This window comes from Rhinoraja longicauda, chromosome 31 (genome assembly GCF_053455715.1).
Source record: "Rhinoraja longicauda isolate Sanriku21f chromosome 31, sRhiLon1.1, whole genome shotgun sequence".
NCBI classification, from domain to species: Eukaryota; Metazoa; Chordata; class Chondrichthyes; order Rajiformes; family Arhynchobatidae; genus Rhinoraja; species Rhinoraja longicauda.
In genome coordinates this window covers 450,014-477,677 of record NC_135983.1, presented here as the reverse complement: position 1 = coordinate 477,677, position 27,664 = coordinate 450,014, and the positions used below count along the sequence as shown (strand labels likewise).

The 27,664-nt window shown below is 48.6% G+C and overlaps 1 protein-coding gene across 2 annotated transcripts in view; it reads left to right on the top strand.

Annotated features, from left to right (window-relative positions):
• The window catches only part of stxbp1a (syntaxin binding protein 1a), a 121,023-nt gene that overhangs the window by 58,546 nt on the left and 34,813 nt on the right, over window positions 1-27,664 (top strand). For both annotated transcript variants that reach the window (XM_078426367.1, XM_078426368.1), the window contains exons 3-7: window positions 4,809-4,890; window positions 6,097-6,173; window positions 9,309-9,387; window positions 16,757-16,860; window positions 21,350-21,498. In XM_078426367.1, the coding sequence (XP_078282493.1) occupies window positions 4,809-4,890; window positions 6,097-6,173; window positions 9,309-9,387; window positions 16,757-16,860; window positions 21,350-21,498 (491 nt within the window). The remainder of the gene's footprint in view (window positions 1-4,808; window positions 4,891-6,096; window positions 6,174-9,308; window positions 9,388-16,756; window positions 16,861-21,349; window positions 21,499-27,664) is intronic.

Below are 27,664 nucleotides of genomic sequence, written 5' to 3'. Positions count from 1 at the left end.
GGAGTGCCCCAAGGATCTGTGTTGGGTCCACTGTTGTTTGTCATTTACATTAATGATCTGGATGATGGTGTGGCAAATTGGATTAGTAAATATGCAGATGATACTAAGATAGGTGGAGTAGTTGATAGTGAGGTAGATTTTCAAAGTCTACAGAGAGACTTGGGCCTTTTGGAAGGGTGGGCTGAAAGATGGCAGATGGAATTTAATGCTGATAAGTGTGAGGTGCTGCATTTTGGTAGGACAAATCAAAATAGGACTTACAGGGTAAATGGTAGGGAATTGAGGAATGCAGTGGAACAGAGGGATCTGGGAATAACTGTGCATTGTTCCCTGAAGGTGGAATCTCATGTGGATAGGGTGGTGAAGAAGGCGTTTGGTATGCTTGCCTTTATAAATCAGAGCATCGAGTATAGAAGTTGGGATGTAATGTTGAAATTGTACAGGGCATTGGTGAGGCCGAATCTGGAGTATGGTGTGCAGTTCTGGTCGCCAAATTATAGGAAGGATGTCGACAAAATGGAGAGGGTACAGAGGAGATTTACTAGAATGTTGCCTGGGTTTCAGCACGTAGGCTACAGAGAGAGGTTGAACAGGTTGGGTCTTTATTCTTTGGAGCGTAGAAGGTTGAGGGGGGACTTGATAGAGGTTTTTTAAATTTTGAGAGGGACGGACAGAGTTGACGTGGGTAGGCTTTTCCCTTTGAGAGTGGGGAAGATTCCAACAAGGGGACATAGCTTCAGAATTGAGGGACAAAGGTTTAGGGGTAACATGAGGGGGAACTTCTTTACTCAGAGGGTTGTGGCTGTATGGAATGGGCTTCCGGTGGAAGTGGTGGAGGCTGGCTCGATTTTATTATTTAAGAGTAAATTGGATAGGTATATGGATAGGAGGGGATTGGAGGGTTATGGTCTGAGTGCAGGTAGATGAGACTAGGTCAGGGAGAATGGTCGGCGTGGACTGGTAGGTCCGGACAGGCCTGTTTCCATGCTGTAGTTGTTATATGTTATATGTTATATGTTATATGTTAAGGCAATTGGTGCTAGTTCAGATCATTATTAAATCTGACATTTTATTTTTGTTATCTGTTAGTGTTAAAGTGTTTTTTGGGGACAAAGTGAGGATGGTTGAGAAAACTGGGTCACAAATGGGCTATTATTTCATCCTGTAGCACAATGTTCCCTCCATTGAATAGTTTTCTGCCTGTATTATTAATAGTTCCGAGATGTCCTCGTTCTTCAGGAAACGGGGCTTCCCCTCCTCCATTATAGATGAGGCTCTCACTAGGGTCTATTCTACATCCCGCAGCTCCGCTCTTGCTCCCCCTCCCCCCACTCGCAACAAGAACAGAATCCCCCTCGTTCTCACCTTCCACCCCACCAGCCAGCGGATCCAACATATCATCCACCAACATTTCCGTCTGTACCAATACTGTACACAATACTCCAGATGTGGTCTTACCAGGGCCCTATACAACCGCAAAAGAACCTCTTTACTCCTATACTGAAATCCTCTTGTTATGAAGGCCAACATGCCATTAGCTTTCTTCACTGCCTGCTGTACCTGCAAGCCAACTTTCAGTGACTGGTGTACAAGGACACCCAGGTCTCGCTGCACCTCCCCTTTACCTAACCTAACTCCATTGAGATAATACTGTCTCTTCTATATCCCGCAGCTCCGCTCTTGCTCCCCCTCCCCCCACTCGCAACAAGGACAGGATCCCCCTCGTTCTCACCTTCCACCCCACCAGCCAGCGGATCCAACATATCATCCACCAACATTTCCGTCACCTACAACGAGACCCCACCACTGGCCATATTTCCCCTCTCTGTGTTCCGCAGAGACGGTTTCCTCCGTAACTCCCTGGTCCACTCGTCCCTTCCTACCCAAACCACCCCATCCCCGGGCACTTTCCCTTGCAGCCGCAGGAGATGCAACACCTGTCCCTTTACCTCCCCCCTCAACTCCATCCAAGGACCCAAACAGTCTTTCCAGGTGAGACAAAGGTTCACCTGCACCTCCTCCAACCTCATCTATTGCATCCGCTGCTCTAGATGTCAACTTATTTACATCGGCGAAACCAAGAGCAGGCTCGGCGATCGCTTCGCTGAACACCTGCGCTCGGTCCGCATTAAACAAACTGATCTCCCGGTGGCCGAGCACTTCAACTCCCCCTCCCATTCCCAGTCTGACCTTTCTGTCATGGGCCTCCTCCAGTGCCATAGTGAGGCCCACCGGAAATTGGAGGAACAGCACCTCATATTTCGCCTGGGCAGTTTGCAGCCCAGTGGTATGAACATCGACTTCTCCAACTTTAGATAGTTCCTCTGTCCCTCCCGTCCCCTCCTCCTTCCCAGATCTCCCTCTATCTTCCTGTCTCCACCTATATCCTTCCTTTGTCCCGCCCCCCTGACATCAGTCTGAAGAAGGGTCCCGACCCGAAACGTCACCCATTCCTTCTCTCCCGAGATGCTGCCTGACCTGCTGAGTTACTCCAGCATTTTGTGAATAAATCGATTTGTACCAGCATATCATGTCATATATCATATCATATATATACAGCCGGAAACAGGCCTTTTCGGCCCTCCAAGTCCATGCCGCCCAGTGATCCCCGTACATTAACACTATCCTACACCCACTAGGGACAATTTTTTAAAAACATTTACCCAGCCAATTAACCTACATACCTGTACGTCTTTGGAGTGTGGGAGGAAACCGAAGATCTCGGAGAAAACCCACGCAGGTCACGGGGAGAACGTACAAACTCCTTACAGTGCAGCACCCGTAGTCAGGATCGAACCTGAGTCTTCGGCGCTGCATTCGTTGTAAAGCAGCAACTCTACCGCTGCGCTACCGTGCCGCCAGCATCTGCAGTTATTTTCTTATACTTATCAATAGTTCCATTAGGGCGGCACAGTGGTGCAGTGGTGGAGTTGCTGTCTTACAACACGTACAACGCCAGAGACCCAGGTTCGATCCCGACTACGGGTGCTGTCTGCTCGGAGTTTGTATGCTTTCCCCGTGACCGCGTGGGTTTTCAGCTGCTGAAATGGGCAGAGAAATGGCATATGGAGTTTAACCCGAATAAGTGTGTTGCACTGTGGGAGGTTGAATGTAAGGGGAGAGTATACAGTTAATGGCAAGGCCCTGAACAGCATTGATGTGCAGAGGGATCTTGGAGTCCAAGTTCATAGCTCACTGAAGGTGGCAGCACAAGTAGACAGATTGGTAAAGAAGGTGTATGGAATGCTTGCCTTCATTGCTAGGGGTATAAGAGTCAGGAAGTCATGATGCAGCTCCGTCGGACTTTGGGAGAATTGTGTGCTGTTCCAGTCGCCCATCACAGGAAGGATGTAGAGGTTTTGGAGAGGGAGGCTTACCAGGTCTCGTCTGGATTAAAAGCTTTCAGCTCATCAAGAATTTATCAATCTTTGCTTTAAAAATACCACTGACGCCACAGCCATCTGTGATAATGAATTCCACAGATTCACCACACTCTGACTAAAGAAATTCCTCCTCCTCTCCTTCCTAAAAGAACATCCTTTAAATCTCAGGCTATGACCTTTAGTCCTAGACTCTCCCACTAGTGGAAGCATCATCTCCACATCCACTCTATCTTGGCCTCTCACTATTTGGTAAGTTTCATTGATGTCCCCCCTCATCTTTATAAACTCCAGTGAGTACAAGCCCAATGCTGTCAAACGCTCATCATATGTTACCCCATTCATCCCAGGATCATGCTCGTAAACCTTCTCTGGACCCTCTCCAGAGCCAGCACATCCTTCCTCAGACATGGAGCCCAAAACTGCTCACAATACTCCAATTACAGTGACCAGCGCTTTATAAAGCCTCATCCCTGTTTTTATATTCCAGTCTGTTCAAAATAAATGCGAGCATTGCGTTTGCCTTCTTCACTACCGATTCTATTTGCTGATGAACCTTTTGGGAATCCTGCACCAGCACTCCCAAGTCCCTTTGCTTCTCCGATTTCTGAATTCTCTCCCCATTTAGAAAATTGTCTACATCTTTATTCCTACTACCAAAACACATAACGTGAGGAGTAGTGGCCCCAGCACCGGCCCCTGCGGAACTCCACTAGTCACTGGCAGCCAACCAGAAAAAGCCCCCTTTATTGCCACTCTTTGCCTTCTGCCACCCAGCCAACCTGCTGTCCACGCCAGTATCTGCCTTTGATACCATGGGCTCTCATCTTGTTAAGCTCTCATCTTTATAGGTACATAAAACTTTGAGTGGTATAAATAGGATAGACAGTCAGAACCTTATTCCCAGGATGGAAATGTCCAACACGAGAGGGCATGCGATAAGTGCCACCCTCAAGAAGTGTAGTGATTCCATGAAGTGTGAAGTGGAGGCTTGCAGCAAGGTCATTTATCTGAACATTACGGAGCAGGGCTTGAGGGGGAAGTTCGCACAGGCTGCATAAGCACAATGCAAAGAGTTCTACCTGCGAACACAAGACCCCATTCTCTTTTGGGTATTGTGTTAGGGCCAGGTGTGCATCGATGATGCCACCTCCATGTGTCCTGGGCGTGTCTGAGGCCGACTGCTGTATGGAGGTGTGAAGTGGTGCCTGCGTGGGTATGGCTGCTGTGCTACTCACTGTCATGTGTTGTGTGTTGTACAGGTGCTGGTGGTGGACCAGCTCACTGTGTTGTGTGTTGTGTGTTGTACAGGTGCTGTGCTACTCACTGTCATGTGTTGTGTGTTGTACAGGTGCTGGTGGTGGACCAGCTCACTGTGTTGTGTGTTGTACAGGTGCTGTGCTACTCACTGTGTTGTGTGTTGTACAGGTGCTGGTGGTGGACCAGCTCAGCATGCGCATGCTCTCGTCTTGCTGCAAGATGACCGACATCATGACGGAGGGCATCACAAGTGAGTCTCGGCACCGGCTGGCCGGCACGCTTCCAGTACACGTTCACAAATCTGGAGACTGCTTACAAATGTTTTTGGAAGCTCTGCTAACAATAAGCTACGGCTATGTTTTATGCCAAGTCTGTAATTGAATGAATGAATGAATGATACTTTATTGACACATGTGACAAGTCACAGTGATATTCTTTGCTTGCATTAACAAGGTATGCAAAGAGTCGCCACATAAAGGGCGCCGACAAAGTTACAAAGTATTCCATCATACACAAGCCATTTTTAAACACATTCCATTTGTGGTCTCCCTTAGTTCTCGGTGGTGCATCCGACCCCTGGTACCAACTGGTTTGACCCCGGCACCCACATGGCACGTTTGACCTCTGGTGCCCACCACCAACCTGGTGCCATCCTCGAACTCGCCGGGCGTGCTTACCTCGCGCATTGCTCACTCACCCTACCTTGTCCGCCAGCACCCTCAAATTGTTCTGTGGAACTGAGAGTGTGATATTAAATACGTCAATCTGTTAGCAACAAGCAAAGAAATCAGGCAGTAATAGAAGGGGGATGGGGGGGGGGGGTTAACTGGAAAGAGAATATGCCCCTTTAAAACCAAAATCAAAGCAGTCATCTCTGTGTGGAGCTGCAGGAGATGGGCAAGATCCTCACTCAGTATTTTCTCCCCTGGTTTTTCGTGGAGAAAGACATGAAGGCAAGGAAATTTGGGGCAGCTAATGGAAATGTTTTGAGGAAAGTCCCTATGACAGTCGAGGAGGTGCTGGATGTCCTCAGGATTATGGTGGTCGATATATCGCCAGGGCCTGAGCAGGACTATTGGGAGGGAGACATAGATCAGCCATGATTGAATGGCGGAGTAGACTTGATGGGCCAAATGGCCTAATTCTGCTCCTATCACATGATCTTATAGACAATAGACAAAAGACAATAGGTGCATCATTATGGTCTTATGCTAAGGAAAGAAGATGTACAAATTGTGAAGCGAGAGGAAGGAAAATGGGTGGAAGGGAAAGGTTGTGGAGAGATATGGAGGCAAGTCCAGGTGGGGCATAGGGAAGGGAGGGGGAGAGGAAAAGTGGGGGGGGGGGGTGATTATGGGGGTTAATTACCTTAATTTGGAGAGGGCAGCATTGTATGTCTGTGCCCTTTACTGACATGACCTTCTCTTTGTTCTCTATTTATGGTGATTGGCTGAAGTTGTTGAGGACATCAACAAACGCAGAGAACCATTGCCCACTCTGGAAGCTGTTTACCTCATCACCCCCTCGGAAGAAGTAAGTGACCACTTCAAACCTTCTCCGTGCAGTCTGGGGACAGCACACACACACAGGACGGTTTGCAGCATTTTTCTATAACTGGTGAAAGGGAACATTACTTCACTGAGTGTCACTTACCACAAATATCAGTGCTTACACCTTGTGTCGGCGCTTCCTGACCAGATACTACAGTGGTGTGAGAGGTACCAGAAGCAGTGATAATGCCTCGCAATGTCCTGCCTTCCCTTGATCAACCCCACGCAGGTACAAGCCTGGACTACCCAGCCTCTGCTCCTTGATCAACCCCACGCAGGTACAAGCCTGGACTACCCAGCCTCTGCTCCTTGATCAACCCCACGCAGGTACAAGCCTGGACTACCCAGCCTCTGCCCCTTGATCAACCCCACGCAGGTACAAGCCTGGACTACCCAGCCTCTGCTCCTTGATAAACCCCATGCAGGTACAAGCTTGTACTACCCAGTCTCTGCTCCTTGATCAACCCCACGCAGGTACAAGCTTGTACTACCCAGTCTCTGCTCCTTGATCAACCCCACGCAGGTACAAGCCTGGACTACCCAGCCTCTGCTCCTTGATAAACCCCACGAAGGTACAAGCCTGCACTACCTAGTCTCTGCTCCTTGATCAACCCCACGCAGGTACAAGCCTGGACTACCCAGCCTCTGCTCCTTGATAAACCCCACGCAGGTACAAGCCGGCACTACCCAGTCTCTGCTCCTTGATCAACCCCACGCAGGTACAAGCCTGGACTACCCAGCCTCTGCTCCTTGGCCCATTGTACAGTTGGAGCCCGTGACAGATTGTTCATCTGACATCAGTGAACAGTATCATTGTGGAGTTCAACTCGCCAAAGGGAAGATAGACACAAGAAGCTGGATAGGAAAATAACTGCAGATGCTGGTACAAATCGAAGGTATCACAAAATGCTGGAGTAACTCCGCAGGTCAGGCAGCATCTTGGAGAGAAGGAATGGGTGACGTTTTAGGTCGAGACCCTTCTTTAGACTGATCACCAAAGGGATCTGAAATCCAAACGATAACAGCACCAACAGCAACCAGCCTACAGAAACCTACATACAGTCTGAAGAAGTATACTGACCACAAATGTCACCAGTCCATGTTCTCCAGAGATGTTGCCCAAATATTGAGTTACTCCAGCACTTTGTGTCAACTTAAGAAAGTTCCACCTTCTCTCAACCCGAAAAAAGAATTCTCCAATTTCATGTAATACATCCCTACTCCCTCTCTTTCATCTGGCCTAGAGGGGATTTAAATACAGGGTTGATCATTAGGTGAAGTGAGATCGATTGTACAGCAGAAGAAATGAACTGTGTAGAGAGGATCTGCAGATGCTGGTTTACACTGAAAATAGACACAAAATGCTGGAGTAACTCAGCAGGTCAGACGGCATCTCGGGAGAGAAGGAATGGGTGACCTTTCAGGTCTGAAGAAGGCCTCGACCTGAAACATCACCCATTCCTTCTCTCCAGAGTTGCTGCCTGTCCCGTTGAGTTACACCAGCATTTTGTGTCCATCTTCAGAAGAAATGAACTGATGCTGTGTTGGTCTTTGCACAGACTAAAAGACAACCAGAAGGATTTTGAATGAATGTGTGGAAGGAGGAGGTGAAGGCAGACTGAGGCCATCATGAATGGGTGTGTGGATGGAGGAGGATGATGAAGGGAGACTTAAACCATCATGAGTGGGTGTGTGGATGGAGGAGGATGATGAAGGCAGACTCAGACCATCATGAGTGGGTGTGTGGATGGAGGAGGTGAAGGCAGACTCAGACCGTCATTGTGTTTCAAAGTAACAAAAGAATGAATGAAAAGTGAAATGTAAAAGGGAGTAAGTGGGGCAGAGCCTGTTACATCACCAAGCTGGATGGTAATGATAACATTATCACAAGATTAAAATACTGGTTTGAATAAAGTATTAAACATGAACAAGATGAGGTATTACTGATAGGTATTGAGAATGATCTCAGCTCCTGTCAAACAGGGGTATACATTGATGTTGGGAACATTGAGACAGCAGAGGTGGCAGCCTTCATGTTACTGCCTCTGATTGAATGTTCGATACTGAAGTGAAAGCTTTGTTTTCCAAAGATTAACCCATTTCAATTGATGAGAGTAGTCTTTGGTGGAGGGTAGCCTCTACTACAAGTCCTAATCGAGGGTGGTGCTGCAGTCGAGATGCTGCCCTACAGCACCAGAGACCCAGGTTCGATCCTGACCCGGGATTCAGTCTCTACAGAGTCTGTACATTCTTCCCGTAACTGCGTGGGTTTTCTCCAGGTGCTTCGGTTTCATCCCACACTCAAAAGACGTGCATGTTTGTAGGTTAATTGGCTTTGGTAAGAACTGTAAAAATTGTCCCTAGTATGTGGGATAGTGTTAGTGTGCGGGGATCGCTGGTCGGCGCGGACTCGGTGGCCGAAGGGCCAGTTTAAAAACATTGTATCGCTAAATTAAACTAAACTAAAGTAAACTAAAAGTGCAAATCATTGAATCGTCCTCTTCCAACAACGTGTGCAGAGCAATACAGATATCCTCTAAACATCGTTGAACATTGAGTGCTGAGACCCCTCCCTGCCCCATTCACAAGCCGCCTTTGTTATCACCGCCTCAGAAAGTAGGCGACCACTTTCATGGACAGACTGAAGGGACCCCACCTGAAACGTCACCCATCCTTTTGCTCCAGAGGTGCTGCCTGTTCCGCTGAGTTACTCCAACATTTTGTGTCTATCTTTCACTACTTCCACCATATCGGTAATAACTCAACACATACAAAGACAGAAGGACACAAAGTGCTGGAGTAACTCAGCGGGTCAGGCAGCATCGCTGGAGAACATGGATAGGTGATGTTTCAGGTCGGGACACTTCATTGTTTCCACATACAATGAGTGTTATCCCCAGTGTGATATACATAAATCATACAATGGATCGGAAGTGACTGCACATGCTGGTTTAAACAGAAGATAGATGGAGTAACTCAGCAGGTCAGGCAGCGTCTCTGGAGAACATGGATAGGTGACGTTTCGGGTCGAGACATTACTTCAGACCAATGGATATTTCCTTGTGCTGTAGTTCCCTCCATTGATTGAACATGGCTGAATCATGATTTTTTCTTTCAGTCTGTGCGTGCATTGATCAATGACTTCAAGGACGTACCATCCTCCAAGTACCGGGCAGCACACGTCTTCTTCACCGACTGTGAGTCTGCAGTGTCCTCCACTCCCACTGTGCTTCATGCTAACCATGCCCTACACCAACCTGGGGACATTACCAGTGTGGTCCCAATAAAGTGAGAGGGGGGAAAGTGCAGAAGTGAGCTAAGGGGAAGCTCTTCACACAGAGCCGCTGGAGATAGTGACGGGTACAATTACGACATGTCAAATGCATTCAGGCAGGGTCATGAATAGGAAAGGTATGAAGGGATATGGTGATGATACTTTATGTCACTTGCACCAAGCCAGGTGCAGTGAAATGTGTTGTTTTTGCATACAAAGTACACAAAAGAGTCGCCACAAAGGAGCCGACAAAGTTACAAAGAGTACTCCTCCCGTCTTCACTCCTCTTTGTTCACGGCCACCTAGCTTGTCTACCTCGGCCTAACCTCGAGACTCCATCCTCAGCCCGACCTCTGGCCTCTGACCTGACTTCTGGCTCCTGACCCGACCTCTGGCCTCTGACCCGACCTCTGGCCTCTGACCCGACCTCTGGCCTCTGACCCGACCTCTGGCCTCTGACCCGACCTCTGGCCTCTGACCCGACCTCTGGCCTCTGACCCTACCTCTGGCCTCTGACCTGACCTCTGGCCTCTGACCCGACCACCTCGCTTCCACCACTCGCCTGGCGTTGTCCTCTCTGCAGGCTGCAGCACCCCTGGGGCCAGACGTCCAACCCCGGTGGGGGAATCTGGCCTACTCACCAGGAATGTCCCTGCCCACCGGGAATGTCCCTGCTCACCGGGAATGTCCCTGCCCACCGGGAATGTCCCTGCTCACTGGGAATGTCCCTGCCCACCGGGAATGTCCCTGCTCACCGGGAATGTCCCTGCTCACCGGGAATGTCCCTGCTCACCGGGAATGTCCCTGCCCACCGGGAATGTCCCTGCTCACCGGGAATGTCCCTGCTCACCGGGAGTGTCCCTGCTCACCGGGAATGTCCCTGCTCACCGGGAATGTCCCTGATCACCGGGAATGTCCCTGCTCACCGGGAATGTCCCTGCTCACCGGGAATGTCCCTGCTCACCGGGAATGTCCCTGCTCACCGGGAGTGTCCCTGCTCACCGGGAATGTCCCTGCCCACCGGGAATGTCCCTGCTCACCGGGAATGTCCCTGCTCACCGGGAATGTCCCTGCTCACCGGGAGTGTCCCTGCTCACCGGGAATGTCCCTGCTCACCGGGAATGTCCCTGCCCACCGGGAATGTCCCTGCTCACCGGGAATGTCCCTGCTCACCGGGAATGTCCCTGCTCACCGGGAGTGTCTCTGCTCACCGGAAATGTCCCTGTTCACCGGGAATGTCCCTGCCCACCGGGAATGTCCCTGCTCACTGGGAATGTCCCTGCTCACCTGGAATGTCCCTGCTCACCAGGAATGTCCCTGCTCACCGGGAGTGTCCCTGCTCACCGGGAATGTCCCTGCTCACCGGGAATGTCCCTGCTCACCGGGAATGTCCCTGCTCACCGGGAGTGTCCCTGCTCACCGGGAATGTCCCTGCCCACCGGGAGTGTCCCTGCTCACCGGGAATGTCCCTGCCCACCGGGAATGTCCCTGCTCACCGGGAGTGTCCCTGCTCACCGGGAGTGTCCCTACTCACCAGGAATGTCCCTGCTCACCGGGAGTGTCCCTGCTCACCGGGAGTGCCCCTGCTCACCGGGAGTGTCCCTGCTTACTGGGAATGTCCCTGCCCACCGGGAATGTCCCTGCCCACCGGGAATGTCCCTGCTCACCGGGAGTGTGCCTGCTCACTGGGAATGTCCCTGCTCACCGGGAATGTCCCTGCCCACCGGGAATGTCCCTGCCCACCGGGAATGTCCCTGCCCACCGGGAATGTCCTTGCCCACCGGGAATGTCCCTGCTCACCGGGAGTATATAACATATAACAACTACAGCATGGAAACAGGTCTGTCCGGCCCTACCAGTCCACGCCGACCATTCTCCCTGACCTAGTCTCATCTACCTGCTCACCGGGAATGTCCCTGCTCACCGGGAGTGTCCCTGCTCACCGGGAGTGTCCCTACTCACCGGGACTGTCCCTGCTCACTGGGAGTGTCCCTGCTCACCGGGAGTGTCCCTGCCCCCTGCTCACTGGGAATGTCCCTGCTCACTGGGAGTGTCCCTGCTCACTGGGATATGGGCCAGCGCAGGCAAGTGGACGAGCTTGGTTGGGCAATGATGAGCACGGAGGAGTAGGGCCGAAGGGCCTGTCTCCTAGCTAAGTCTAGAACATTTTTGGGAATCTGGATTCTTGCTTATTAGTTAACTGCCCTTATGTAATATTGTGGGACATTGGTTGTCTAATGCATTGCAATTATGACTGAGTACTGCAGATTTATAGAATGTGGTGTAATATTGTTGTATTATATTGTCATTGTTCTCAGAGGGCATAAGACGGATTACACACTTCTGAAATTACTCATCATCAATATGAAATAACAATTTCTGTTCTAAAAAGGAGTCCAGACAGGAGATCGTTGCAAGGTTCTGATATATTAGTGTTGAAGTTTCAGCACAAATTGAGTTTCCAAGGTCGCTGCTTTTGTTAAAAGCTATCAGATAGGAAACTGAACCCACCCATAAACAGGCGCAGTCTGTGAGTTAAACATCTCTCACTGGATGTTTCTGCTAAATGTGTGTAACTGCGAGTCTCTCTTGCTTGCTACAAGGATGATAATAGAAACATATCGAGTGGTAAAGCAGGCATGCTTGCTTTCATAGGTCAGGGCACTGAGTATAAGAGCAGGATATCTTAATGCAGCTTTGTAGGACTTAAGTGAGGCCGCATTTGCAGTATTTCATGCAGTTACAGTCACCCAATTGCAGGAAGGATGGGGAGGCTTTGGAACCGATGCCTGGATTAGTGTGTATTAGCGACAGGCAGAGTTTGGACAGACGGATTATTTGCTTGGCGGTTGCAGGGAGAACTGGTAGACGTGTATAAAATTATGAGAGCCTTAGATAGGAAAAACAGTCAGAATTTTTTTCCCTAGAGGGCACAGCTTTAAGGTGAGAGGTGAAAGGTTTAAAGGAGATGTGCATATTTTTGTTCACTCAGAGAGTGGTGAGAGTCTGGTGGTGGTGGTGGAGGCAGATACGTTCGTGGCATTTAACAAAACGTTTGGATAGGCACACGGATACAGGGAATGGGGGGATATGGATTATGTGCAGGTAGTTATGTGATGGGTCTTGGCATCATGTTCAGCACAGACATTGTGGGCCGAAGGGCTTGTTCTTCAGGTGTATTGTGCTATGTATTAAAAGTTACACAGTGCTCCAGTGTCGCACAGTGCTCCAGTGTCGCACAGTGCTCCAGTGTCGCACAGTGCTCCAGTGTCGCACAGTGCTCCAGTGTCGCACAGTGCTCCAGTGTCGCACAGTGCTCCAGTGTCGCACAGTGCTCCAGTGTCGCACAGTGCTCCAGTGTCGCACAGTGCTCCAGTGTCGCACAGTGCTCCAGTGTCGCACAGTGCTCCAGTGTCGCACAGTGCTCCAGTGTCGCACAGTGCTCCAGTGTCGCACAGTGCTCCAGTGTCGCACAGTGCTCCAGTGTCGCACAGTGCTCCAGTGTCGCACAGTGCTCCAGTGTCGCACAGTGCTCCAGTGTCGCACAGTGCTCCAGTGTCGCACAGTGCTCCAGTGTCGCACAGTGCTCCAGTGTTACCAAACTATGATTCAGCATTTCTGACATTATTTGTCAGTGAATGATTCCAGAACATTATAGAGGTACACAGCATAGAAATAGACCCTTTGACCCAACTTGCCCATGCCAACCAAAATGCCCCATCTACAGTAGTACCTGCATTTAGCCCATATCCCTCTAAATATTTCCTAACCGGACATAGCACAATTAGAACATGGAAACAAATAAAACAGAATCTAAAATTAAGAAACTTATCTCTTTTAATACCAATAGTCAATAATCCATCGTTTAAACCATCAATTATAGACAAATCATTTATACAATGGGAAAGAATGGGAATCAAATCGCTCGAAGATTTGTATGAATTGGGAAAATTACTATCATTTCAACAAATACAACTGAAATATAATTTGAAAAATAACCAATATTTTAAATATCTTCAAATTCGTGATTATCTGAAAAAATATACAAAAGATTATTATAATATGCCTTCCGACTTACTGGATGAAGCAATGAAGACAAAGGCGGAATCAGCTAATCTAATATCGTATTTATATAATATCATTTTAAACATAGCAATACCCACAACAGATGGAATTAGAAGAGACTGGGAACAAGATTTAGCTATAAAAATTTCAAAAGAGAGTTGGGATAATCATTCACTACAGGTGCATAAATGTTCGATCAACGTACGACATACGCTCATCCAATTCAAAACATTACATAGATTATATTATTCAAAAACTAAATTAAATAAAATCTTCCCGAATGTTTCACCAATTTGTGATAAATGTCTGTGTCAAGAAGCTACTATAGCGCATTCTTTTGTTTTTTGTACAAAAATCCAAAAATTCTGGTATGAAATATTTGATATTTTTTCAAAATTAATCAAAATAAAACTGGTACCAAAACCAGAATGGATCATTTTTGGAATATCGGAAGGTAACCCTGAATTAAACGTGTTTCAGAAGAATTTATTTAATTACGGGCTAATAATGGGAAAAAAGCTCATACTGAAATTCTGGAAAAATGCGCCCACACCAACAATAAAAATGTGGATATCAAATATGTTTGAAACACTACATTTGGAAGAGATGAGATTCCTCTTAGCAGGTAAAGCAGACCAATTCCAAAAGACGTGGTCTACGTTTTTGGACCTATTACAAGCATGAGGTGCAATAGTAATTTTACAAAGAAATAAATAAATAAATGGTATCAGGACCTGGTAACGGGAGGTAAAACAACAAAACAGACTTGGTTGGTAGTCCCCTTCCTGCGGAGTTTAATGTTATAATAGAGCGATTGTTTCTACCCCCTTTTTTTTTTTTTTTTTCTTTCTTTTCTAGGGTCTACTTTCTTACTTTACTTCCTTCTCTAACTTCTTTTCCAAGGGGCTTTCTTTTCCCAACACTCTCTTGCACTTCACGACTCTTGCGCACTTTCTTTCTTTACTTCTTTACTTCTATCTTTTTCTTAAAGCTCAAAAAAATGAAGCGGTATAAAAAATGTATTAAGATATATCTGTTGTATTATTGTAATTTACCGTACTTTTAATTTAAAAAAAATAAATAAAATAAATAAAAAATAAAAAAATTCCTAACCGTGTACCTGTCTAAATGTCTTTTGGTGTTATGCACACCAACTAACTGTGTTACACACTAACTAACGGTGTTACACACCAACTAACGGTGTTACACACCAACTAGCTGTGTTACACACCAACTAGCTGTCTTACACACCAACTAATGGTGTTACACACCAACTAACGGTGTTACACACTAACTAACGGTGTTACACACCAACTAGCTGTGTTACACACCAACTATCTGTGTTACACACCAACTAATGGTGTTACACACCAACTAACTGTGTTACACACCAACTAACTGTGTTACACACCAACTAGCTGTGTTACACACCAACTAATGGTGTTACACACCAACTAACTGTGTTACACACCAACTAACTGTGTTACACACCAACTAACTGTGTTACACACCAACTAACTGTGTTACACACCAACTAGCTGTGTTACACACCAACTAACTGTGTTACACACCAACTAGCTGTGTTACACACCAACTAACGGTGTTACACACTAACTAACGCGTTATACACTCCAAAGACGTACAGGTATGTAGGTTAATTGACTGGGTAGATGTACAAATTGTCCCTAGTGGGTGTAGGATATAGTGTGCGGGGATCGCTGGGCGGCGCGGACTTGGTGGGCCGAAAAGGCCTGTTTCCGCGCTGTATATATATGATATGATGATATGATGAACTAGAGGTTGGAACGGGACGGTGTGGAGCAGGAATGACTTTATATAAGGGTCCTGCTTTGGGTATGAGTTGTGACGGGACTGCTGATTCTCTTGTTGACCTGCTTTGTGAGGGCAGGTGGTGAGAAGTCTGAGTGAATGATGATCCCCACCACTACCTATCGGACTGGGTCCCACACTGCCGGCCCTCCCCACCACCGCCCACCCACCCCACCACCCATCCCACCCACCCCACCACCCACCCCACCACCGCCCACCCCACCACCGCCCACCACCCACCCCACCACCGCCCACCACCACCCACCCCACCACCGCCCACCCCACCCCACCACCGCCCACCCACCCCACCACCGCCTACCCACCCCACCACCGCCCACCCACCCCACCACCGCCCACCCACCCCCTGCCTTGAAGACCAGCCGCTCCATTCAAGATCTGGACACAGCTCCATCCAAGATGGCAAGATGCCAATGTGGATGCAGCCCAGACCATCACCCAAACCAACCTCCCTCCCATTGACTCCATTTATACCTCACGCTGCCTCGGCAAGGCCAGCAGCATAATCAAGGATGAGTCACATCCTGGCCACTCCCTCGTCTCCCCTCTCCATTGGGCAATAGGTGTAGAAGTGTGAAAACGCACACCTTCAGATTCGGGGACAGTTTCATCATGCGATTCCTTGCCTGGATTGACTGCGGACATTAACATCGCGGAGCTCGCAGTCTCGGGTTGAGACCAGTCGGGAGCACAAAAGCCGCACGAGGTTCGAGTAGCCCCGACCTGGGATAGATCGCCCTGCGGGGGGAGCTGAGACCCCCCCCCCCCCCACGATGCAGGAGCTGGATCGCCCCAACGAGGAGGTTCTACCGCCGGCTGTGGGAGTCAAGATCGTCCCGTCAACGGAAGGTTAGAAGCCCCCGATTGCTGGAGGACAAAGAAGGGAGAGATTGAACTTTGCATCACAGTGCGCAATGTGGAGGAGTCACTCTGGTGGATGTTCATGTTAAAATGTATTTTGTGCGTCCTGTTGCTTTTTACTGTTATGACTGTATGGCAAATAAAGTTCCTCGTATGTTGCAAAACATATTTGGCTAATAAAGTACTATTGTGATTGTGTGATGTGATTTCTTCCCAGCTGTTATCAGGGACTGAATCATCCTACCACAACCAGAGAGCAGTCCTGAACTACTATCCACCTCATTCGAGACCCTCGGACTATCTTTGATTAGACTTTACTGGCTTTACATTGCATTAAACGTTATTCCCTTATCATGTATCTATACACTGTAAATGGCTCGATTTATTGCCTTTCTGCTGATTGGTTAGCTTTTCTCTGTACCTCGGTACATGTGATAATAAACTGAATTGAACTGAACTGAAGTGAACTCTGCTGCTGACATCCCTACTGAACTTGTTGTTGGCCTTGCCTTTCACAGCGTGTGCAGATCCACTGTTTAATGAGCTGGTCAAATCCCGCACGTCAAAGGTCATCAAGACCCTGACTGAGATCAACATTGCCTTCCTGCCGTATGAATCTCAGGTGAGTTCCTGCAACTAGAGGCAACGTGTTTGTGGTGAGCTTTCCCTTGATGTTTACTGCATTCTCCAATCTTGTCGGGAAACAAAAGTCAATTTTTTATTTAACTCGGATAACAAATGGGGAAACCTAGAAACAAGGAACTGCAGATGCTGATTTACAAAAAAAGACACAAAGTGCTGGAGTAACTCAGTGGTTCAAGCAGCATCTCTGGAGAACATGGAGAGGTGATGTTTTGGGTCAACCAGGAGATCACATAGGCCTTTGTGGAGCGCGTGCAAACGGTGGCCAAGTCTACACCTGGTCTCGCCGATGTACAGGCTGTCATATCGGGAACACCAGATGCAGTTGATGAGGTTAGAGGAGTTACAAGTGAACCTCTGATTCACCTGGAAAAACATCTGGGGTCCCTGGATGGAGGTGAGGGAGGAGGTATAGGTGGTTCTCCTGTGGTTGCAGGGGAAGGTACTTGGGGATGGGGTGGGGTGGTTGGGAGAGCCGTCTCTGTGGGATGCAGTAAGTGTGGGAATGGGAAAATGTGACTATAGGTAAGATCATGTAGAAGATGGTGGAAGTATTGGTGAGATGGAGAGATGGAGGGAGAGAGAGAAGAGACAGGGACTGAGAGAGGGGGAGAGATACAGAGAGGAGGGGGAGAGAGGATACAGAGAGAGGGGGAGATAGAGACAGAGATAGAGGGAGACCCTCGAGATAGTTCTCTCTCTTTCTCACTTACTCTCCTAACCCGGCCCTCTTTCCCCAAACCGCTCTACCCCACCCTCTCTCCCCGTCCACTCTCTCCCCGTCTACTCTCTCCCCGTCACTCTCTCCCCGTCACTCTCTCCCCGTCACTCTCTCCCCGTCACTCTCTCCCCGTCACTCTCCCCCGTCTATCTTCCCCCGCCTCTCTGTATTTGTCTCTCCCCGGCCTCTCTGTATTTGTCTCTCCCCGCCTCTCTGTCTTTCTCACTGCCTCTCTCTCTCTCTCTCTCTCTCTCTCTCTCCTCTCTCTCTCTCTCTCTCTCTCTCTCTCTCTCTCTCTCTCTCTCTCTCTCTCTCTCCCTCTCTCTCTCTCTCTCTCTCTCTCTCTCTCTCTCTCTCTCTCTCTCTCTCTCTCGTCTCTCTCTCCCTCTCTCTCCCTCTCTCCCTCTCCCTCTCCCTCTCCCCTCTCCTCTCCCTCTCTCCCTCTCCTCTCTCCTCTTCTCTCCTCTCTCTTCTCTTTCTCTCTCTCCTCTCCTCTCTCTCTCTCTCATCTCTCTCTCTCTCTCTCTCTCTCTCTCTCTCTCTCTCTCCCCTCTCTCTCTCTCTCTCTCTCTCCCTCTCCCTCTCCCCCTCTCTCTCTCTCCTCTCTCTCTCCTCTCTCCCCCTCTCTCTCTCTCTCTCTCTCTCTCTCTCTCTCTCCTCTCTCTCTCTGTCTCCTCTCTCTCTCTCTCTCTCTCTCTCTCTCCCCTTCCCTCCTCCCTCTCTCTCTCTCTCTCTCTCTCTCTCTCTCTCTCTCTCTCTCTCTCTATCTCTCTCTCGTCTCTCTCTCTCTCTCTCTCTCTCTGTCTCCGTCTGTGTACCCAGCATGAGTTGTCGACTGGCTGTGTGGCCACGTGTCAGCCTGTAGCTTGCAGTGGTGAAGCCGTCACGTGTGGGTGAACAGATGGAGCTGTGAGCTGCTATCACTGCTTTACAGAGGAGCTTAAGCCATTATTGATTCATCCTGCGATTGTCTTGGTATTTATCAGAAACCACAGAAGAGGAAATGAGACAGCTGGCTGAAGGAAAGCACCGCTGATGCAGCTGTGGCCAGATGTGTTGCCTGGTGTTGAGAGCGGTGTGTCAGGTCTTGCTGCCTGGGTCAGTCCTGGCCATTCCTGCATGTGGCCTCTGCTCTCGTGGGAACGGCACACTACTCTGTCACTCCTGCACCGTCTCACAGTATCTCTCTCCCTCCTCTGGCCATTTGGAGCAAACACATTTGTGGAATAAATTACCATTGAAGTGTCAAGAACATAGTGGTGGGTGAATGAAACGAGCGGCCGCAGGAGGTGCTTGATTCAGGGACTATCACAATGTCATATTCACAGCAATTGTGAGCCCTGTATCTGAGGAAGGATGTGCTGGCTCTGGAGAGGGTCCAGAGGCGGGTTACAACAATGACCCCAGGAATGAGTGGGTTAACATATGATGAGCGTTTGTTGGCACTGGGCCTGTACTCGCTGGAGTTTAGAAGAATGAGGGGGGACCTCATTGAAGCGTACAGAATAGTGAAAGGTTTGGATAGAGTGGATGTGGAGAGGATATTTCCATTAGTGGGAGAGTCTAGGACTAGAGGTCGTAGCCTGAGATTTAAAGGACGTTCTTTCAGGAAGGAGATGAGGAGGAATTTATTTCGTCAGAGGGTGGTGAATCTATGGAATTCTTTGCCACAGAAGGCTGTGGAGGCCAGGTCAGTGGATATTTTTAAGGCAGAGATAGATGGATTGTTGATTAGTACGGGTATCAGAGGTTATGGGGAGAAGGCAGGAGAATGGGGTTAGGAGGGAGAGATAGATCAGCCATGATTGAATGGCGGAGTAGACGATGGGCCGAATGGCCTATTTCTACTCCTATCACTTATGACCTTATGGCTTTATGAATGTTTAAGAACCAATTAGACAGGTACATGGATAGGACAGGTTTGGAGGGATATGGATCAAACGCAGGCAGCTGGGGCTAGTGTAGATGGGACATGGTGGCCGGTGTGGGCAAGTTGAGCCGAATGGTCTGTTTCTACGCTGTATCACAATATGACTCTATGATTCTAAGACTCCATAGAGTAATGGGACTGTGAGGAATGCCCGCAGCCCCTCCACACTGATCCCATCAGACCCAGGCCTCACCACAACTCTCTGTCTTCTATGTAAGCCAGTCCTCAAACCATATGACCAAATCACTATGTATCCCATGCATCTTAATCCACTGGACCAGCCTACCATGCAAGACTTCATCAAAGGCCTCACTAAAACCCATGCCTCATCGTATAGAGTGGATGAGATTATGAGCAGAATAGAAAGGATGAATGCAGTCTTTTACCCAGGGTAGGCCAATCAAACCCAGCGGACTTGGGTTCAAGGTTAGAGAGACAACACATGATCGGAATCTGAGGGCAACATTTTTACTCAGATGCCAGTGGGTATATGGAGGAGGTAGTTGATGCAGGTACTATAATAGCATTCAAAAGACACTTGGACAGGTGCATGGAGAGGAAAGATTTAGAGGAAAGATTTTGGGATGTTGGGCCCAAACCTCTCCTGCATTGGTGCAGCACCCACTTCCCCCGCCCCTCATCCCCCCCCTCTCCTCCACCCCTCTCCTCCCCCCCTCCCCTCCCCCCTCCCCTCCCCCCACACCCTCCCACTCACCTACCCATCCCCCTCTTCCCCCCTCCCCCTCCTCCCCCCCTCTCCCCCCTCCCCACCTCCCCCTCCCTTTCCCCCTGCCCTCTCCCCCCTCACTCCTCCCCTCCCCCTCCACCCCCTCCCTCTCTCCATCCCCCTCCCTCCCTTCCCCCTCCATCCCTCCACCCCCCTCCCTGTACACTGTGGACAATTTGATTGTGATCATGTTTTGTCTTTTCTTTGAAGATAGACACAAAATGTTGGAGTAACAGGCAGCATCTCTAGAGAGAAGGAATGGGTGGTGTTTCAGGTTGAGACTCTTCTTTGTCTTTTCTTTGACTGGACACAAGCCAATAATTAACTAAACTAATCTAAACACTTTGCTTTATATACCTGTAGAAACATTGACTATATTTGTATATTTCTTGCTGGCTTACTGTTCATTTATTTTCTTCTATTTAAATCTTTATTTTCTAATTTCCCAATTCACCGGCCTACTAGGACTTTTTGCAGTACTTTGTGCCTTTCCATTCATTTTGACGCAATCCATGAGTTCCTTTGTCAGGAACAGATGCTCGCTCTTATTGTCCAGTTCAGTCTAGTTTATTGCCACGTGCACCAAGGAACAGTGAAAAGCTTTTGTAGCGTGCTATCCAATCAGCGGAAAGATTATACATGATTACAATCGAGCCGTCCACAATGTACAGATACAAGATGAAGAGAATAACGTTTAGTGCATGATAACGTTCAGTAAGGACCGATTAAAGATAGTGCGAGGTTTCCCCAAATGAGGTAGATAGTAGTGTGTAAGAAGGAACTGCAGGTGTTGGTTTCCACAGAAGATAGACACGAAATGCTGGAGTAACTCAGCGGGTCAGGAATATGGGATTCCGTTTCTCCAGAGATGATACCTGACCTGCTGAGTCATTTTGTGTCAATCTTCGAGGTAGATGGTAGCTCAGGACTGCTTACTAGTTGCCGTGAGGATGGTTCAGTGGTCTTACAACAGCCAGTTAACAGAGGGGTCAATGCAGATGTGTTTTTGAGTATTATGAAACATCTTCTTAGATGTCTGCTTTGTAGGCAGTCTCTGTGTCTGAGGGTTCACGCTGGTTCTTGTGTTGCAGGTGTACTCTTTGGATGTCCCCGATGCATTCCACAACTTCTACAGCCCGCACAAGACCCAGCTGCGAAACCCTCTGTTGGAGAGGCTGGCCGAGCAGATCGCCACCCTCTGCGCCACATTGAAGGAGTACCCTGCTGTCAGATACCGGGGGTAAGACCGTGCACACACGCCCTCAAGATCCAGGGAGGTATGGGGGTAATGCCTTCCACCCACCGTCTCTCCCAACCTCCTCACGACCCAATAACAGGGTGAGATATGGGGCAATGCCATCCATGCACCGCCCCTCCCAACCTCCTCACGACCCGATACCGAGGGCCAGGCCTCGCACGCACCACCCCTCTCCACCTCCTCACGACCCAATACCCGGGTGAGATACGGGGCAATGCTTCGCACGCACCACCACTCCCCACCTCCTCACCTGATACCGGGGGTCTTTGTTTTGCGCACCGTACACCAAATATGCAAAGAGTCACCACGTACCGGGCGCTGACAAAGTTACAAAGCCTTCACTGTAGGCCCCAATCTTTGTTCTCAGCGGCCCCTCCTCCCGGGTATGCTGACTTACAAAATAATGACACAAAGTGCTGGAGTATCTCTGTGGAACAAGGTTAGGTGATGACCGGGGTCAGGACCCTTCTTCAGACCACTTCTTCAATCTATCCATGCCCACCAGAGATGCTGCCTGACCTGCTGGGCTACTCCAGCAGTTTGTGTCTCCCTGGGTTAGGGCAGGCGGTACCTGCCAGGGTGGACAGTTTTCAAGGTGCTCTCATTGCCATTTGACCAGGGTGCTGATGGAGGGACCTGAGATCCTCACGACCATCACAATGTTCCTGCTCCACATTGGGAGGTTCTACATCAGGGACTGCCACTGGTTAAGAAGGACGTCGCATATTTTGAAGGAGGCTTTGAACCTATTCTTAAATTGGGTCTTCTGTCCAGCCAGTGCTCACCTCCATGGCCGAGTGTGGACCACAGGTGTGCAGTGATGGGTAGTGTAGTCTGGCAAACAGAGCAATGGAATGTAACGATGGCCCATTGCTGGGGTTGTTGGCTCAGTAGAGGATACTGATGTTGCCCCACACGATCTCCAGTGAATTTGGAATTTTGCTGAATCCTGGTGTACGTGACAATGGACTCATCTGGATCTGAATCGGGATTTTGCAGCAACAGTGTTGTTGGTCTCTTTCCAGAGCATTGAGGTGCTTGCTGGAAGCAGTCTAGGTCTCACAAGCAGGATTGAACCCAGGTCTCTGGCGCTGTGAGGCATCGGCTCTACCAGCTGTGCCACTGAGCTGTCCGCTCTCATTGAGCCTCTCATTGCGTAACATAACGCCCCATCTTCTATATGAGTCCCTTGACTGTTGAAGTCCACTGTAACAAAAGCCTTCTTCACCACCTTATCCACGTGATGCCACTTTGAGGGAACTGTGTACAATACCTGCTCTCCTAGACCCCTCTGCAGCGAAACACTCCCCAAGGACCTGCCATTCACTGGGAAGGTCCTGTCTGGTTTGACTTCCCAAAATGCTACACCTCACACTAATCTGCATTAAACTCCATCAGCCATTCCCCTGCCCAATTGCCCAGCCGATCAAGAACAGGGACAATCTCTTACAGCAAGCAGCATCCAAGATTTTGAGATTTGTTCATGTTGGGCCAAATTATAGATTCCATTGTCCCATCATAAATGAGAACATAGAGCCTTTTGGCCCACAAAATGTCTGTGCTGACCATGATACCAAGTTAAACTAATCTCCTCAGCCTGCACTTGATTCATCCCCCTCAATTCCCTGCATATGCACGTGCCTGTCTAAATGCCACTGTCATATCCATCACTACCTCTGCCAGCACGCTCCAAGCACCTTTGTTTAAAAAAACGTGTGCTGCACATCCACTTTAAACCTGTCCTCTCTGACCTTAAAACTGTGTCCCCTCGTCTTCGACATTAGTATAATCCAATTTAGAATTGAGACTTTAGAGATACAGCTTGGAAACAGGCCCTTCGGCCCACCGATTCCGCACTGACCAATGATCACACCACACACTAACACTATCCTACACATGAGGAACAATTTACAAATGTTACCGGTTAATTAACCTACAAATCTCTATGTCTTTGGAATGTGGGAGGAAACTGGAGCACCCAGAGAAAACCCACCTGGTCACAGGGAGAACGTACAAACAAAGGTACAGACAGCACCTGTAGTCAGGATGGAACCTGGGCCTCTGGCACTCTGGCAGCAACTCTACCGCTGTGCCACTCTGCCACCCTATTTCTACACAACTATTGGGTCAAAAATCCAAAATAGTCCAGTGGGTATTCATAAAATAAACAAATCAAAAAATTTATATAAGTGACACACTTTACATGAACATAAATGGTCATAACTCCATCGAGAGAATAGAAAGGGGCCACAAAATGGCATTGGCGAGCCGGATTAAAGAAAATCACACAACATTTTATAGCTATATTAAAAACAAGAGGATGACCAGGGAAACGTTAGAACCACCGAAGGAACAAGAATGGAATTTGTGCTTGGAGTCTGGGGATGTGGGCAAGGTACTAAACTAGTATTTTGCATCCATTTTTACCAAGAAGGATAAAGAGGACAGTGAGATAGATGAGTGTGCTGGCGATACCAATATGCAACGGCAGCTTAGGATTAGGGAGGAGGAGGTGCTAGGGCTCTTGAAGAACATTAAGGTGGATAAATCCCAGGACGTGTTGGGATTTATCCTAGGTTATTGGGAAAGGTGAGATTGGGGGAGCCTTGACAAAGACTTTGGCATCTCCACTAGCCACACGCGAGGTCTATGGACCGGACAGTGGCCAATGTACTTCCTGTATTTAGGAAGGAAGTAGAGGGAGGTACAGTGGCAGAGAAGCGGGCTGCACAGTGGCACAGCAGCAGAGTTGCTGCCTCACAGCACCACGGACCCGGGTTCCATCCTGACTGCAGGTGCTGTCCGTACGGAGTTTGTACGTTCTCCCCGTGACCACGTCGATTTTCTCCAGGTGCTCCAGTTTCCTCCCACATTTCCTCCCACATGCAGATTTGTAAGTTAATTGGCTTCTGTAAATTGTGCCTGGTGTGTGGGATAGAACTAGTGTGCGGGTGGGTGAAAGATAATATTCAGGCTGGAAGTCTGTCACCAGTTCCACAGGGATCTGTGCTGGGACCTCTGCTGTTTATGATATATTAAAATAACCTGAATGTAAAACGTAGATGAGTTCTTCAGTGAGTTTGCAGATGACACCAAGATTGCTGGGGTTGTGGACAGTGAGGAAGGCTGTCCCAATATACAATATCAGCTCCAGAAATGGGAAGAGAAATGGCAGCTGGAGTTTAATCCAAGCATGTGTAAGGTGTTGCACTTTGGGAAGTCAAATGTAAGAGGAAAATATACAATTAATGGCATGAACCTTAACAGCATTGATGTAGAGGATCAATAGACAATAGACAATAGGTGCAGGAGTAGGCCATTCAGCCCTTCGAGCCAGCACCGCCATTCAATGCGATCATGGCTGATCACTCTCAATCAGTACCCCGTTCCTGCCTTCTCCCCATACCCCCTCACTCCGCTATCCTTAAGAGCTCTATCCAGCTCTCTCTTGAAAGCATCCAACGAACTGGCCTCCACTGCCTTCTGAGGCAGAGAATTCCACACCTTCACCACTCTCTGACTGAAAAAGTTCTTCCTCATCTCCGTTCTAAATGGCCTACCCCTTATTCTTAAACTGTGGCCCCTTGTTCTGGACTCCCCCAACATTGGGAACATGTTTCCTGCCTCTAATGTGTCCAATCCCCTAATTATCTTATATGTTTCAATAAGATCCCCCCTCATCCTTCTAAATTCCAGTGTATACAAGCCGAATTGCTCCAGCCTTTCAACATACGACAGTCCCGCCATTCCAGGAATTAACCTAGTGAACCTACGCTGCACGCCCTCAATAGCAAGAATATCCTTCCTCAAATTTGGAGACCAAAACTGCACACAGTACTCCAGGTGCGGTCTCACCAGGGCCCGGTACAACTGTAGAAGGACCTCTTTGCTCCTATACTCAACTCCTCTTGTTATGAAGGCCAACATTCCATTGGCTTTCTTCACTGCCTGCTGTACCTGCATGCTTCCTTTCAGTGACTGATGCACTAGGACACCCAGATCTCGTTGAACATCCCCTCTTCCTAACTTGACACCATTCAGATAATAATCTGCCTTTCTATTCTTACTTCCAAAGTGTATAACCTCACACTTATCTACATTAAACTGCATCTGCCATGTATCCGCCCACTCACACAACCTGTCCAAGTCACCCTGCAGCCTTATTGCATCTTCCTCACAATTCACACTACCCCCCAGCTTAGTATCATCTGCAAATTTGCTAGTGGTACTTTTAATCCCTTCATCTAAGTCATTAATGTATATCGTAAATAGCTGGGGTCCCAGCACCGAACCTTGCGGTACCCCACTGGTCACTGCCTGCCATTCCGAAAGGGACCCATTTATCCCAACTCTTTGCTTTCTGTCTGTCAACCAATTTTCTATCCATGTCAGTACCCTACCCCCAATATCATGTGCTCTAATTTTGCCCACTAATCTCCTATGTGGGACCTTGTCGAAGGCTTTCTGAAAGTCGAGGTACACCACATCCACTGACTCTCCCCTGTCAATTTTCCTAGTTACATCCTCAAAAAATTCCAGTAGATTTGTCAAGCATGATTTCCCCTTCGTAAATCCATGCTGACTCGGAATGATCCTGTTACTGCTATCCAAATGCTCAGCAATTTCGTCTTTTATAATTGACTCTTGGATCTTAGGGTCCAAGTTCATAACTCCCTGAAAGTGGCAGCACAAGTAGATCGAGTGGTAAGGATGGCACATGGTATGCTTACCTTCATAGGTTGGGGCATTGAGTATTAGAGTCAGGAAGTCATGATGCAACTTTATAAGGCTTTGTTTAGGCTGCATATGGAGTATTGTGTACAGCCTGGTCGCCCCATTACAGGAAGGATGTGTTTGCTTTGGAGAGGGTGCAGTGGAGGTTTACCAGGATAATCCTGGATTAGGGGGTATTAGCTACAGGGAGAGGGTGGACAGGCTTGCATTGGTCTCTTTGGAACGCCGGTGGTTGTGGGGAGACCTTATAGGTTTATGAAGTTATGAGATGCGTAGATGGAGTAGACATTTAGAATCTTTTTCCCAGGATGGAATAATCAAATACCATAGGGCACAGCTTTAAGGTGAGAGGGGCAAAGTTTAAAGGAGATGTGTGGGGCAGGTTTTTTTACACAGGATGGTGACTGCCTGGAACACGCTGCTGGGGGTGGTGGTTGAAGTAGTTAAGTTAGTGGCATTTAAAACATATTTGGATAGGTACATGAATATGCAGGGAATGGAGGGATATGGGTTATGTGCAGGCAGATAAGTGATGGTCTTGGCATCATGATCAGCACCGACATTGTGGGCTGAAGGGCCTGTTCCTGTGCTGTACTGTTCTAAGTTCCATGTACAACCTCAGCCTGAAGATTGTCCTCTGAGCTATTGGATAGATTGTTGAATTGGCCTGTGGAGCAGGGCACTGGGTAGGCTGGCAGTGCCTGGGTAGGCTGGCAGTGCCTGCTCACAGCCCTGGCAGCCCCAGCAATGTCTGGATAGGCAATGCCAATGTACGGATAGGAAATGTCAATACCTGGATCGGCAATGCCAGTGCATGGTTAGGCTGGCAGTGCCTGGGTAGGTAATGCCAATACCTGGTTTGGTAATGCCAATATCTGGTTTGGTAATGCCAAATCCTGGTTTGGTAATGCCAATACCTGGATAAGCAATGCTAATGCATGGTTAGGTTGTCAGTGCCTGGGTAGGTTGACAGTGCCTGGGTAGGTAATGCCAATACCTGGTTTGGTATTGCCAATACCTGGATAGGCAATGCCAATACCTGGATAAGTAATGCTAATGCCTGGGTAGGCTGGCAGTGCCTGGGTAGGCTGGCAGTGCCTGGGTAGGGTGGCAGTGCCTGGATAGTTTGGCAGTGCCTGCTCACAGCCCCGGCAGCCTCAGCCATGTTTCCACTGTGAGCTGACACACTCCCACAGTGAGAGCTCTCATCTATGAAACCTAACATACATTTCACAGAAGAAAGGTTGTTGCTCAAAAGAGACTCAGTCATTAAGAGGATTTACTGTTTAGCAAAATGCTTGTTGTGTAATATCCAGCTCTGCTCGACGACTTTAATACCTTGATAAGAGGATAAACAGGAGCAGGAGTCAGCCCTTGCAGCTTTCAGACCTGTCCATTCTCTATCTCAGCACAA